This window comes from Lithobates pipiens, unplaced genomic scaffold, assembly GCF_037356315.1.
Source record: "Lithobates pipiens isolate NorthernLeopardFrog02 unplaced genomic scaffold, aLitPip1_a1.2 Scaffold_11, whole genome shotgun sequence".
Lineage (NCBI taxonomy): Eukaryota > Metazoa > Chordata > Amphibia > Anura > Ranidae > Lithobates > Lithobates pipiens.
Genome location: NW_027507696.1, coordinates 4387170 through 4400476, shown reverse-complemented (window position 1 = coordinate 4400476; position 13307 = coordinate 4387170). Strand labels below are relative to the sequence as shown.

Here is a 13307-nt window from a genome sequence, read left to right as displayed (position 1 = left end):
CTTCACTCTTAAAATGCCTGTGCGTGTTATACGCCGATAAATACGGTATATAATAACCTGCACAGAAATGAGTCTCACAATGGGAGAACCTGCTCTGTAGGTTAAGGGGGAGAGAGGTATTTAGAGGGTCTTACAGATAGGAAGGACATCATGATGGTGATGGGTTCTGCCAGTCCAAAGAACAAGACAGCAAGCACTGAAAAGTATTGTCACTCTAAGCCCTTGTACACACGGTCGGAGATTCCGACAGAATGTGTCCGATCGGACCGTTTTGTCGGATATTCCGACTGTGTGTGGGCTCCATCGGACTGTTTCCGTCGGAGTATCCGATGGACCAAGTTTTCCAACTTGTTGGTAAAATTTTCCGACAAAATGCTCCGATCGGACATACTCCGATCATGTGTAGATAATTCCGATCGGACAAAGTGCCACGCATGCTCAGATCAAATTCCTACATCAAAGCTATTGGCTACTAGTCTGAACGTAGTCGCGTCGTAATGAAATAACGTCATCACGTTCTGAACGATCAGATTTGCCGACAGCTTTGTCCGACCGTGTGTATGCAACAGTTTCGGACCAAATTCAACGGATTTGGTTGTTGGAATGTCCGACCGTGTGTACAAGGGCTTATAGGGGTGGAAGGACAACACATGTATATGTATTACTCATAGTGTATCTCTAGCAAAAAAAAAAAAATAGTTTTGAATAGAGTAAAGAATTTGAACACCCCCTGTCAATTTTTTTCTTTTTGTAATAACACTTTCTGTTCTGATGACAACAAACACCAAGACAAAAAGAAAAGGTTAATCTTCCCAGTGGGAAACAGAGGCAGCAATAAAAACCTGACAGAATTTAACACTTCCATGCTCCACATCCAAATCTGAAAACAAAGCTCTGTGAAGGACACATTTTACATCTTTTGGCAGGAAAACAGTTCTGATATATGTGTTGCAACTATGGGGTTGATTTACTAAAACCAGACAGTGCAAAATCTGGTGCAGCTCTGCATAGGAACCAATCGGCTTTCAGTTTTTTCAGTTTTTTTTGTCAATGCTTAATTGAACAAGCTAAAGTTAGAAGCTGATACCATACACAGCTGCACCAGATTTCGGACTATTCAGTTTTAGTAAATCAACAATTATGTGCCTGGAAATGCATTGGTCTCAATAGTGGAACTAATTGATAATGTTTGCTTAGGCACAAGAAAGTGTTAATAAATTACCACGTTGAAGAAATTCTTGGTTCTCGCACACTCTGCGTTTCCGTAAACTGATGGGTGAAGGTCCTAGAATCTTCTGGACAAGCTTCTGTCCTTCCCTCCAGGCAGATGCTCCATAGAGGTCATAACCTGTATAAAACACGAATGAAACTTTGGGGTCTGAAAACAAAAGCATGTGCCATAGTGATCCTCAACTTTGATACGTAGCAAGTGAAATAAGCCGTATACATTTTGGAGATTTTTCTCTACGTAACTATACCATAATGGACATTACATCTACTGAAGCTCTGGATAAAAAAAAGATAAACTATTTCCACTTCCTCACAGAAGAAGCTCTTCAATGATGCCCAAAGACATGCTGGTAGGTTAATTGGCTTCTGTCCAAAATTGGCCCTAGTATATGAATGGGGACCTTGGATTGTGGGCTCCTTGAGGGTAGGGACCGATGTGAGTGTGCTATGTACAGGGATAGGGATCTTTGTAGACACTCAGGTTGAACTGAATGGACTGGTGTCTTTATTCAACCTTACTAACTATGAAACTATGATGTTGAACAAATATACGGTAAATTGTAACCCATTGCTTACCAACCAGTTTGTTTCAGGGGCCTTACACAGCCCTAGGACCTTCTGTGAATGCTAAAGTGTTGATGGATTCAAGTGGCTTAACTCCTCCTTGAACAAAGGTAAAGTTTTCTTTTATGAACCCCATTAAAATGATCTAATCCTTTGAGCACCCGAAAAAAAAAAATATATTACAAAATTTGATTTCAGCAGTCCCCTGCCCTGTCGTCTGTCTCGCTGTGTTTAAAGTGTGATGTAAGTAAACTGCAAATTAATTTTCAGTTAACGGCAGCAAATTTTCGACCCGGCTTCCATTCATCAAACTCCGTGGGATGGTGACTCTGACCTCTGAACTCCAATTTATCTTATCTGAGCCTCTGTGCCAACATTGCCTCTGACAGAAACTAATGACCAAAAAAGAGCCCGTGACACTTGGAATTGTGATGACAAATGCCTCCTCTGGCCGTGATCTTAAGGGACGGTCCCATTGGGGCACAAGATAATTTTTCAAATAATCCATTAAATCCCTAAATTTGATATTTCATGCATTTTAAATACGAGTCAAGCCCCCTTTATGTTAATGTTGTTTATAATATATATATATATTTTACAGATCTCTAAAGTTAATATTTTAACAGAAACTTTTCTATTTTGTAACAGTTCTGCAAACATTTGAAGCAATTGTGCAGCAAGTAAAACTCAATCATATAGCAGTTGCCTTTACTTTATACATTCTTTATACATTCACTTCCATTGCCTGGTAAAGGCTGACCCTTTGGCGGTGAGCTGTGTCGAGATGGCCAATCTAGACACTACAGATATTCATTTAAAATGTCTGTACACCGATGAATTTAGCAACGCTGGAACATAACAACATTATTCTGGACATCAGCAGATTCAGCAAAAACAGGTTAATTTATCTAATTTTATTTAATTTTGAACAGATACATATAATAATATGTACTTGGTTACTGAAACAAATCAAAAATAAAGATATCAAAAATGGATGTGGTATAGTGAAGGAGGGGAAGAAATATTTCTACATGTCCTTAAGACCAGAATGAAGGCCTCTTGAGCCCCTTAGGGAAAGAGAGCCTTGACTGATGGGGGCATGGCCAGGGATTAAGGATTAAGGTGGCTGAGGGGTCATCAGGATTGGTGGCTGGGGGGGGGGGGGGCGGGGACGGGCTGGGCCTGAGCTCTGTAAAAGCTGTGCCTCAGGGGATTCTGGGTCTTTTCAGGAACGTGGATTGGAAGAGCTGCCCACCCTCCCGCCCCATTTTTTCGTTGGTATGTCACAGCTTGCTGCGGTTTCTTGACCTTGCCAGCATAAGATGGCTGTAATGGGTTATGCCTTTGATGGAAATGGGAAGTAGGCAGCCTGTCCAGCACTTATGGTAAGTGTAAGGCTTTTCCTCCTCCCTGTTGGAATTGTGTGCTCACAGTACAACTGTGATTGGCACTGGCTGAAAAGTATTCACATGTTATGTTTGGTTTAAATAAAGCTGTGGCCTTGCCCTTTCCAACTTAATGGTTGTACGTGTTTTATTTAATAGGATGAGGGGCAAGGTTTGTCTTATATATATGGGTTACAGTAATCGTACTCTTCTGGCCTGAAATGACAAACTAGCATAGCATAACACAATAACTGCCCTTTAACTGCCTTTATTAGCCAGAAAACACCTCCACAGGTCCTACTGAAACTATTGTCACTCTGACTTGATTTGACTGATGTCAGGGCTAAATCTCTTAGCCCCTGTACACACGGTCGGAGATTTCGACAACCAAATCCGTCGGATCTTGTCCGAAACTGTTGCATACACACGGTCGGACTAAGTTGTCGAAAAATCCGATCATTCATAACGTGATGACGTAATTTCGTTACGATGGGACTACGTTCAGGCTAGTAGCCAATAGCTTTGATGTAGGAATTAGATCTGAGCATGCGTAGCACTTGGTCCAATCAAAATTCTCTACACATGATCTGAGTATGTCCGATCGAACCAGTTGGTCGGGAAATATTTCCAACATGTTGGAAAATTGGGTCCGACGTAGTCAGTCCGATGCATACCACACACAGTCGGATTATCCGACGACACGGCCCGATAGGACACATTCCGACGAATTCTCCGACCGTGTGTACAAGGGCTTAAACTCTTTCTTTCCTCAGTTAATGTGCCCTAATTGGTCCCTGAGACTTTGTAATTTGAAAGGGGGAACGATGGAATTAGGCAGTGATTAGCACTGAAAGAAAATGTTATCATAGCTGCCATCTTGTATTTATTTTAAAAAAAAATGGATAGTTATCAGATCTTGTTTGGTTATAGATTAAATATTAGCCCTTGTACACACGGTCGGACATTCCAACGGAAAATGTCCGATCGGACCGTGTTGTCGGATAATCCAACCGTGTGTGGGCTCCATCGGACTGTTTCTGTCGGAATATCCGACCGACAAAGTTTTAGAGCTGGGCTATAAAATATTCCGACAACATGATCCGATCGGACTTTGTCCGATTGTGTGTAGAGAATTCCGATCGGACAAAGTGCCACGCATGCTCAGATCAAATTTCTAGACCAAAGCTAGCCTGAACGTAGTCCCGTCGTAACGAAATAACGTCATCACGTTACGTACGATCGGATTTTACGACAACTTTGTCCGACCGTGTGTATGCAACACAAGTTTCGGACAAAATCCGTTGGACAAAATCCGACGGATTTTGTTGTTGGAATGTCCGACCCGTGTGTACAAGGGCTGAGACCAACTCAATTGCTTATTAAGAATAACACCTACCTGAACTTTTCTCCTTCCTCTCTGGTGAAGCAGATTTAAAGGACAACTTCTGAGAAACGGGACACTTCACGATTCCTTTGGCACCCTTGAGTGCTGCAACAAACAAACAATCACGATGCCAACTTTTTGATAATAGTTGCACAAAACAGAGTGCAGTGTGTTTACTCTACATTATAATGAATGTAATTTGACAATCAGGCGAGACAAAAAGACACTGAACAATATATGTGTATGACAACAAGCTCTTCCTAAACTTTGGGGAATTTATAATTCCCATTCAAATGACCTTACATTGCCACATTTTTTGAAAGCAGTGCTAACATCTAAAACACCAGCTGCCATCAGAGTACACGTGGCAGTCCAAAAACTGCAAGTAGGAGCTTTAACCACTTCCCACCCGGCCAATGCACATATATACGGCCGGGTGGGAGCCGTCTACTTCTGATAGGATGTTCAGGAACGTCCTTCAGAAGGAGCGGGATCGCACGCGCGCGCGTGCCCGCGCAGCGGCGCGATCCCGATGTGCTCGTGTCACCCGGACACGGCACATCTCAGATTGGCAGGAGGGCTCTGTGATTGGCCCTCCTGATCACATGACGGCCGTGATTGGACACAAACAGCCGGTTGCTAGGCAATCAGCTCTCCTCTCCTCACACGGAAGTGATCGCTGAGGTGAGGAGAGCAGATCGCTGCAGCCGGCTGGTGATCAGTGAGTATGGGCTGCTTTTTACAGCTTTTTACTCACTGATCCTCAGTCTAGTGTAAACACACAACACACCACACAGTATAAACACAATGTCCCCACATATGTCCCCAAAACACACATGTCCCCAAAACATACATGTCCCCAAATAATAAAAACACATGTCCCTAATAATAAAAACACGTCCCCCACATATGTCCCACTAAAATCACATGTCCCAATGATTATCTGCACACATATGTACATGATCATTTGCGTACATATGTCCGTGATCACACAAACCAATTATTATACACTTAACTGAATTTTTTTTACCAAAAACATGTAGCAGAATACATTTTGGCTTAAATTTATGACAAAATTTGATTTTATTGGATTTCTTTTAAAATAGAAAAAATAAAATATTGTTTTTTTTTCCAAATTTCCGCTTTTTTTGCGCTTATATCGCAAAAAATAAAAAACGGAGTCGTGAATAAATAACACCAAAATAAAGCTCTATTTGTGCGAACAAAATGATAAAAATTTCATTTGGGTACAGTGTAGCATGACAGCGCAATTGTCACTGAAAGCGCGAGAGCGATGAAAGCTGAAAATTGGGCTGGGAAGGAAGGGGGCGAAAGTGCCCTGTATTGTAGTGGTTAAAAAGAAAATGAGAATATGGAGAAAATGCAAAAACAATGGCCCTGAGCTAGGTTTTTATTCCCATTTTGCAGACCTAGGTAAAGCTGAAATGTAACTAGAGACAAAAGTCATTTTGAAAATTAATTATAATCAAACAGCTGAATATATATTTAGAGCACAGATGTAGAAATTATTTTACCTGCCAAAAGATTTGTACAGCCATACACATCCTTTTGAGCCCCCATCCCCTTCCCCACCTGTGCTACATTGATGCATACAAAAGGGAGTTTATTTGCTAAAACTGGAAAGTGCAAAATCTGGTGCAGCTCTTCATAGAAACCAATCAGCTTACAGTTTTATTGCCAAAGCTTAATTAAACAAGCTGAAGTTAGAAGTTGATTGGCTACCATACAGAGCTGCACCAGATTCTGCGTGCACTAGTTTTTAGTAAATCAGTCCCACAGAGTATGTAGGCAGGGACTTTTTGGGACATCCAAGCCATGGACAATGCTATTATGGACTCTTGCCTTATAGAGGTATGCCTGGGCAGCCACATTACTATAGTTAGAGTTAGGAGAAAGATGTTGTCCATATTGAACTGTATGCTGCAACCTGTTCAGTAAAGTTACATTAACCATTTTGAGCCTGGTCTGAGGTTATTTAAAGGCGTGCAAGTTTGTTTTGGCGTATATCTAAAGAACCAGGGTCTGTAAAGCACTACAGGGCAGTGAAGTAACACCACTGAGATGGGTTAACTCAGCAAGACAAGGAAGAGGAGTGTAGTTGCTAAGAGTAACCAAGTACAAGTTCAAGACACCAAGCAACCAGTTGCACCTTCAGCCAAACACTAACCATGAGTGAAAGAAAAGTTTTTGTGTTATCATTCATATTCTCTGTAAAATGGCCAAGAAATCATAAATTCTGTAAACTTATGAGCACAACTGTACATACAGTATTTCAGGTGTTAGAGTGAGGGGATAATTTGTAACTACTGCATGGTTTTGTTAGGAATACATAAATACATAACAGCGTGTTTTTATACAGAGTTTGCTCTTAAAGCCCAAATTCCAGCCCAGTTCCAATACACTAGAATTGGGAAATTGAAAACCTCTGTCAGGTTTATATTGCTGCCTGTGCCCAGGGCCAGATTAAGAACATCATGGGCCTGGTGCTGAGGATTTTGGTGGGGCCTTTTATAAACAATAAATAAATAAAAATGCAAACTATTTTTGTTATAACAAATTCAATTAAAGAGAGAGGGGGAGGATGAGAGAGAGAGAGAGAGAGAGAGAGAGAGAGAGAGAGAAAGAGAGAGAGAGAGAAAGGGGATGAAAGAGGTGTGAGGGGTAAGGGAAAGGCGCAAATATCGTGTAACATAAAAAGTTGCAAAGACAACCATTTTATTCCATAGGGTGTCTGCTAAAACAATATATAATGCTTGAGGGTTCTGAGTAATTTTCTAGCATAAAAAAAATGATGACTTTTACATGTAGGAGAGAAGTCTCAGAATGGGCCCGGGTGGCAAGGGGTTAATTATCATAAGTAATATACAAATAATTATTATAAGCACTGCGAGTTCATCCTCTCAGTCTGCTGCAGAGTGTTCCAGCTTGTATTTATACTGCTGCTCTGTATGTAGCCTCTGACAGGCTGCGCAAGCAGCCCTGTATCTCCGGAACCATAGATGATAGCAGCCCCATATTTTAACCAGTGCTGGAGTGGGTCTTTAGCTACCTACCCCCCCCCCCCCCCCCAAATGTGGGGTCTCTGTGACTCCTGATCGCCGAGCTACAATCCTCAAAGTCGATCTTTTTTTATTTTTTTGATTATTTTTTTTTTTTTTGGGCAAATGGGCCTATCTTGAGAAAGGGGCCTGGAGCTGCAGCTCCAATAGCCCCTATGTTAATCCGGCCCTGCCTGTGCCCCTCCCCCCAGCCATATCTTGTCACAGTGTGACTAATACAGGAAGTGAGGGGAAATATCTCCAACGGGGACAGCATTAAAAATATAACAGCAACCATATAAAGCTCCGACAGAACAGGGATTTGTACGCATTGGGACCCCAGCCGTGCAGTGGGTGCATGCACCCTAGAGGCTCCTAAAGGGTACGACGTACCCATACGGGGTTTCGTCCAGCGGTGCCATTCTGCTGCAGTATATAGTTGTGAGCTGGTTGAGATCCGGTTTATGTTAGCTGTAAGCAACAAACACATACACTTGACTTTAAGAGAGCAAATTTTCCAAGGATGAGGGCTGCTCACCAGGACTTGGACTGGGAGTGAATATTGGCATCAATGGACACAGAACAGAAATGGGAATTTTTCAATCCCCCATCTTCCATCTCTATGCTCCTTCTTTTTTCTCTTTTCTCTCTCCCTCTCCTTTCTCAGTTTTCTCTCTTCCCCTTTTCTCCCCCCCTTCCCCTTTTGTTCCCCCTTTTTTCCTCCCCGTCCCCTTCCCCCTCCCTCTTTCCCCCCCCTCCCCTTCCCCCTTTTTTTCTTTTTCTTCCCCCCCCCTTCCCTCTTTTTTCCCCCTTATTTGTTTTTCCCTCCCTTCTCCTTCTTCCTCTTTTTTTATGTAGTGCATCTCTTTACCTCCAAACACAGTCACTCACCTTCACTTATAGAATGGGCACATTTATTTGTTTCCAATGATATTAGTTAAATTATGGTGGCTTAGATTGATATCACACCCAGCTATTACCTGAGTAATGTCTTGAGGCTTGTTTTTTTAAATCACCAGGCTTTAATATAAATATCTCTACACAGATATCGGCCATTGTTGGGGTTAATACCTCTCCCAGTCGCCGGGGGAGGCTTCCCTCGGTTGCCTGAGCTACCTTGGGGGTCTAAGCGGTTGGGTAAGACCCTGAATGTTTTTACTTACATTGTAATGTTTACTCTTCATCCCCATTTTGTCCCTTCATTGTATCCTTGGATAATACTTTGTTGCTATATACTTAATTGTGATACATATGTATGTTTTCTAGATGTATGTATTTCCCAAAGAAGCTGAAAAGCGAAACTAGTCTAAATACTTCACCGCTTACACTAGCCCTTGTTTGTCTTGTATTGTTAATTGGTTTTATACTTACTGTATTTATGGGCGTATAACACGCACTTTTTTCCCCTTAAAATCAGGGGAAAATCGCGGGTGTGTGTTATATGCCGATCCTCCTCTGGGCGGCTTTCAGCTGCCTTCGGCCCTTCTCGTGGCTTCTGGCCGCCTTCAGCCCTTCTCGGCGGCTGAAAACTGCTGAGAAAGGCCGAAAGCTGACAAGAACGGCCGAAGGCAGCCGAAAACCGTGAGAAGGGCCGAAGGTGGCCGAGAACTACCGGGCACCACCGAGATACACAGGACATCTCGCGGCAACATTTTTAAAAATAAAATCTGAAATGAACACTGACAAGGGGACAATGATGCACAAGGCTGCATTACAAGGCTGCAATGATAGACAGGCTGCAATGATGGACATGCTGCATGACAGGGCTGCATGACAAGGCTGCAAATGACACTGATAAGGCTGCATTGATGGGCATTTAAATGTAAGTTTTTTTTTCCTTAAATTTCCCTCCTAAAAGTTTTTTTCCTTAAAATTCCCTCCTAAACTTGGGGTGCGTGTTATACGCCGATAAATACAGTAATGTATAGAAGGTAGGGCCCGAAAGTGACTCAAGCCCAGGGGCCCCCACCACCCCAAGTCCTTCCCTGGTGAGAGCATAGTGGCGCGTGTTATAAGCCGATAAATACGGTAAATAAATTAAATGAATATTTTTCTACAATTGTTTTCCTAACTGTCTCCATATGTTGTGACGTGCACCGCAATAGTCCCCCTGCTCTCCCCTCTTTTTCTGAGAGTTCTGGCTGGGGACCAGATTCTCCAAAGACCTATCTCATATTATTTTTACCTCATCAGCACTCAATTGGTATTCCACATGTTTCTACCCAACTGCATATGTTCTGACAGGGTGTCCTACTAACCTTGTAAATGGTCTGTTCTTTGTGCCTTGTGGTCCATTTTCTTCATGTTTTCCTTTTTTCCAGCGACAGCAGACTCATCAGGATACATTTCTTGGTTGAAAGCACTGAACCCTTTCAGATCAAAATATGGTTAACTTGCTGAATTTGTTCTATAAGCTTGTGATAAGCACAGCCAAATTATTATTAAAATTGTTCCAAAAAATATGTTACAGGAAGATATATGGAACCTTGGTGAATATTCTCTTCCCTGACTATTCATACAAAAGTTAACCTAGATTTGATCAGAGCTGTACTCCTTTAAACCTAGGCCGCTTAGAAACAAAAAAAAAAAAGATTCTCAAATTTTCAACAATAAATGCAGATATGCCATTACATGAAACCCGCGGTATGTAATCTGTATACAATACTTTTTATTGTGAAAAATTGCATTAAACAGATTGTCAGATATTTATTCTAACAAGTATTGTTCTTTCAGAAAATACAGTCGCTTTAAAGGTCACCTACCTTCAAAACATAAAAAAAAAATATTTGTAATTGAGACTTCTGAGGCGCAACACACTACAATTAAAACATACCAAAATATGTATTTATATATTTATCGTCATAGCTCTTTTTTCTTCCCATCTTCTTATTGTCACTTTGTTACTTGGGAGTTAGGGTGGGGGACAGTATATACTGGCCATCCCTCCCCCCCTCACCAATTTTACTCACTTCCATATTCACCTCACACTTTCTTTTCACTGCATACCTTCTTTTCTCTTCCCTCTTCAACCTGCACCTATATATTTCACATCAAACATCCTCTCATCTGTAGTTCTTATTATGTATTTTTTCACCCATCAGGCATACATTTACATGCTGATTATGTTCCCACTTGAGAAATGCCCTTTTTGTCCCGGTGGTCGCCTGTGTACGCACTACGTGGGTCCCATTGCCGCTGGATGGGCCTCCTCAGCTCCCGTGCCGTCGCTTGGGGTGCTTGGTGGCTCCCAATACCGCGCCTATGGCTGTATGTAAGTGACTATTAGGTGGGCTTTTCAATCTCCCTTTTGTTTCAATTATTATAATTATTAATTGATTACTTCCCTGTATTTTTAGACCAATCACAAGCTTGCTCCTGATGAGCGGCAGTAAGCGCATAGAGCTACCAGTTGCCGTGTATTTTGGTACCCCAACTCTAACAGTATTTATTTCTGTAATATTGTATCAATTATGCTCATTTTATTTAATTTAATTTAATGTAACAATCATGAAGTCATAGGTTCATGTAGCTGCAATACTTTATCAATTGTCTATTCCATCATTACCATTGGTTGTTTCTATGTATACAATTGAGGTGCGCCTTTATAACTTATTTTGTATCGCTCACCATGAGTGTATAAAGAAAATTTTGATATTAAAGCGGTAGTAAACCCGCAATTTTTTTTTTTTTTTTTTTAAACCTGCAAAGCAAAAGGCATAATGAGCTAGTATGCACCGCATACTAGCTCATTATGAAATACTTACCTTAGAACGAGGCCCCGACATCTGTCCCGATCCACGGCGAGGGAGCTGACATGCTTCCTCGGCGTCTCTTCCGGGTATCGCGGCTCCGGCGCTGTGAGTGGCCGGAGCCGCGATATCGTCACTTTTTCAGATTTCAGTCCGGCCGGACGAGCGCTGCCGGATTTTCACGGTGAGAACCCCCTTGTGCGCATGCGCCGCTGCAGTCAGCGGCGCATACCGAGGGGAATATCTCCTAAACCGTACAGGTTTAGGAGATATTTTTTTTTACCTACAGGTAAGCCTTATTATAGGCTTTCCTGTAGGTAAAAGTTAAAAAATTGACCATACAACCACTTTAATGATATGTATGTCTGCACACCTCTTTAAATATATGTAATCATGCCTTGATAGACAAATAAATAATAAAGCTTTCTTAATAGCCATTTTGTTTCTTTTTTTTAACCCTGTACTTCATATAAAGTCCCGTTAAGCTCTTGTTTTAATTTTTGCCTCATATTGATAGGGATGGAGGCTATGACCTCATTTAAAGTCCCAATTTTTCCCTTTCCCCACTATTTGATTTATGTATTCATATACATTAAAAACAGAGATACAAAAAATGTACAAATATTTCGATAAAAGCCATCACAAAAATTCTGGGTATCAAATTCACAGATTGGTAAAGCGACTATCAACCATGTTATTCCTTGTACGATGTTATAGCTCAATGCATTTCTTGGACTTGGTCCACTTCTTCAGGAACCAAATGATCTTTTAATTTTACATCTACTAAATAGAAAGGATTAGCGCCTTTGTCGAGTTTTTAATGACATTTCTGTCCTTACTGGGCAGATTTTTAATAACTTCCCATCAGGATGGGAACTGATAGGAAATTTTTTAAACAAAGACAAAAACAGTAGTAAAGTTAAAAGCTTCTGAGAATTTCTATCTCTTAGACCCCTTTCACACTGGGGCGTTTTTCAGGCATTTTCAGGCGCTTTAGCGTTAAAAAAAAGCGCATTTAAAGCTCTTGAAAGAAGCCTCATCTGCAGTCCCAATGTGAAAGCCCGAGTGCTTTAAGAGCCCTTTCACAATGTCAGTGCCCGAAAAATGCTCCAGCGTTTTTCGAGCGTTATTGGGGCGCATTTAACCCCTGCTAGCGGCCAAATAAAGGGTTAAAAGTGCCCACAAATGCTGCTGCCAATAGCGCTTTTCAGGCGTTTTACAGGCGCTTCACAATGGGAAGGGGCGCTTTAGGAGCGTTGTATTCACTGCTCCAAAAGCGCTGCAAAGAAGCTGCTTGCAGTAGTTTTTTTGACGCCCTGCCAGCGCAGCGCCTCGGTGTGAAAGCACGCTTTTACATTGGGATTGCAGTTGCGGCTTCTTATAGGCGCTTTACAGGCGCTTTTTTTAAAGCTAAAGCGCCTGAAAAACGCTCCAGTGTGAAAGCACTCGAGCTTTTACATTGGAATTGCAGTTGCAGCTTCTTTCAAGGGCTTTACAGGCGCCTTTTTTAATGCTAAAGCGCCTGAAAAACGCCCCAGTGTGAAAGGGGTCTAAGTGAGGGAAAATCTCCCCTCCGGGGTAACAGAAAAAAAAGCCCAAGAGAAAAATTAACTCTTCCCTACTCCATCCAAAATAAAAATAAAATGGTTTTAGATATGCTTTAATATACTCATAACATATACATAACATTTAATATACTCATAACATAACGCCCCCATCAAATCATTCTCTGCAGCTATTACCTTTTGTACCACCACCCCCTCCCTTTAGAATGTAAGCTCTATGAGCCAGGCCCTCCTGTACCTTTTGTATTGTACTGTAATTGTGTTGTCTCCCTTATACATTGTAAAGCACTGCGTAAACTGTTGGCGCTATATAAATCATTAATAATAATAATTAATAATAATAATAATATTTCCTCTTTTCATAACTGCAT

The 13307-nt window shown here is 41.5% G+C and overlaps 1 protein-coding gene across 1 annotated transcript in view; it reads right to left on the bottom strand.

The window, feature by feature from the left end:
- Positions 1-13307, bottom strand: part of CCDC187 (coiled-coil domain containing 187) — a 151165-nt gene that overhangs the window by 115683 nt on the left and 22175 nt on the right. The window contains exons 7-9 of the mRNA XM_077468195.1: positions 9881-9991; positions 4576-4668; positions 1223-1348 (exon numbers count right to left, since the gene is read on the bottom strand). Coding sequence (XP_077324321.1) covers positions 1223-1348; positions 4576-4668; positions 9881-9991 — 330 coding nt within the window. The remainder of the gene's footprint in view (positions 1-1222; positions 1349-4575; positions 4669-9880; positions 9992-13307) is intronic.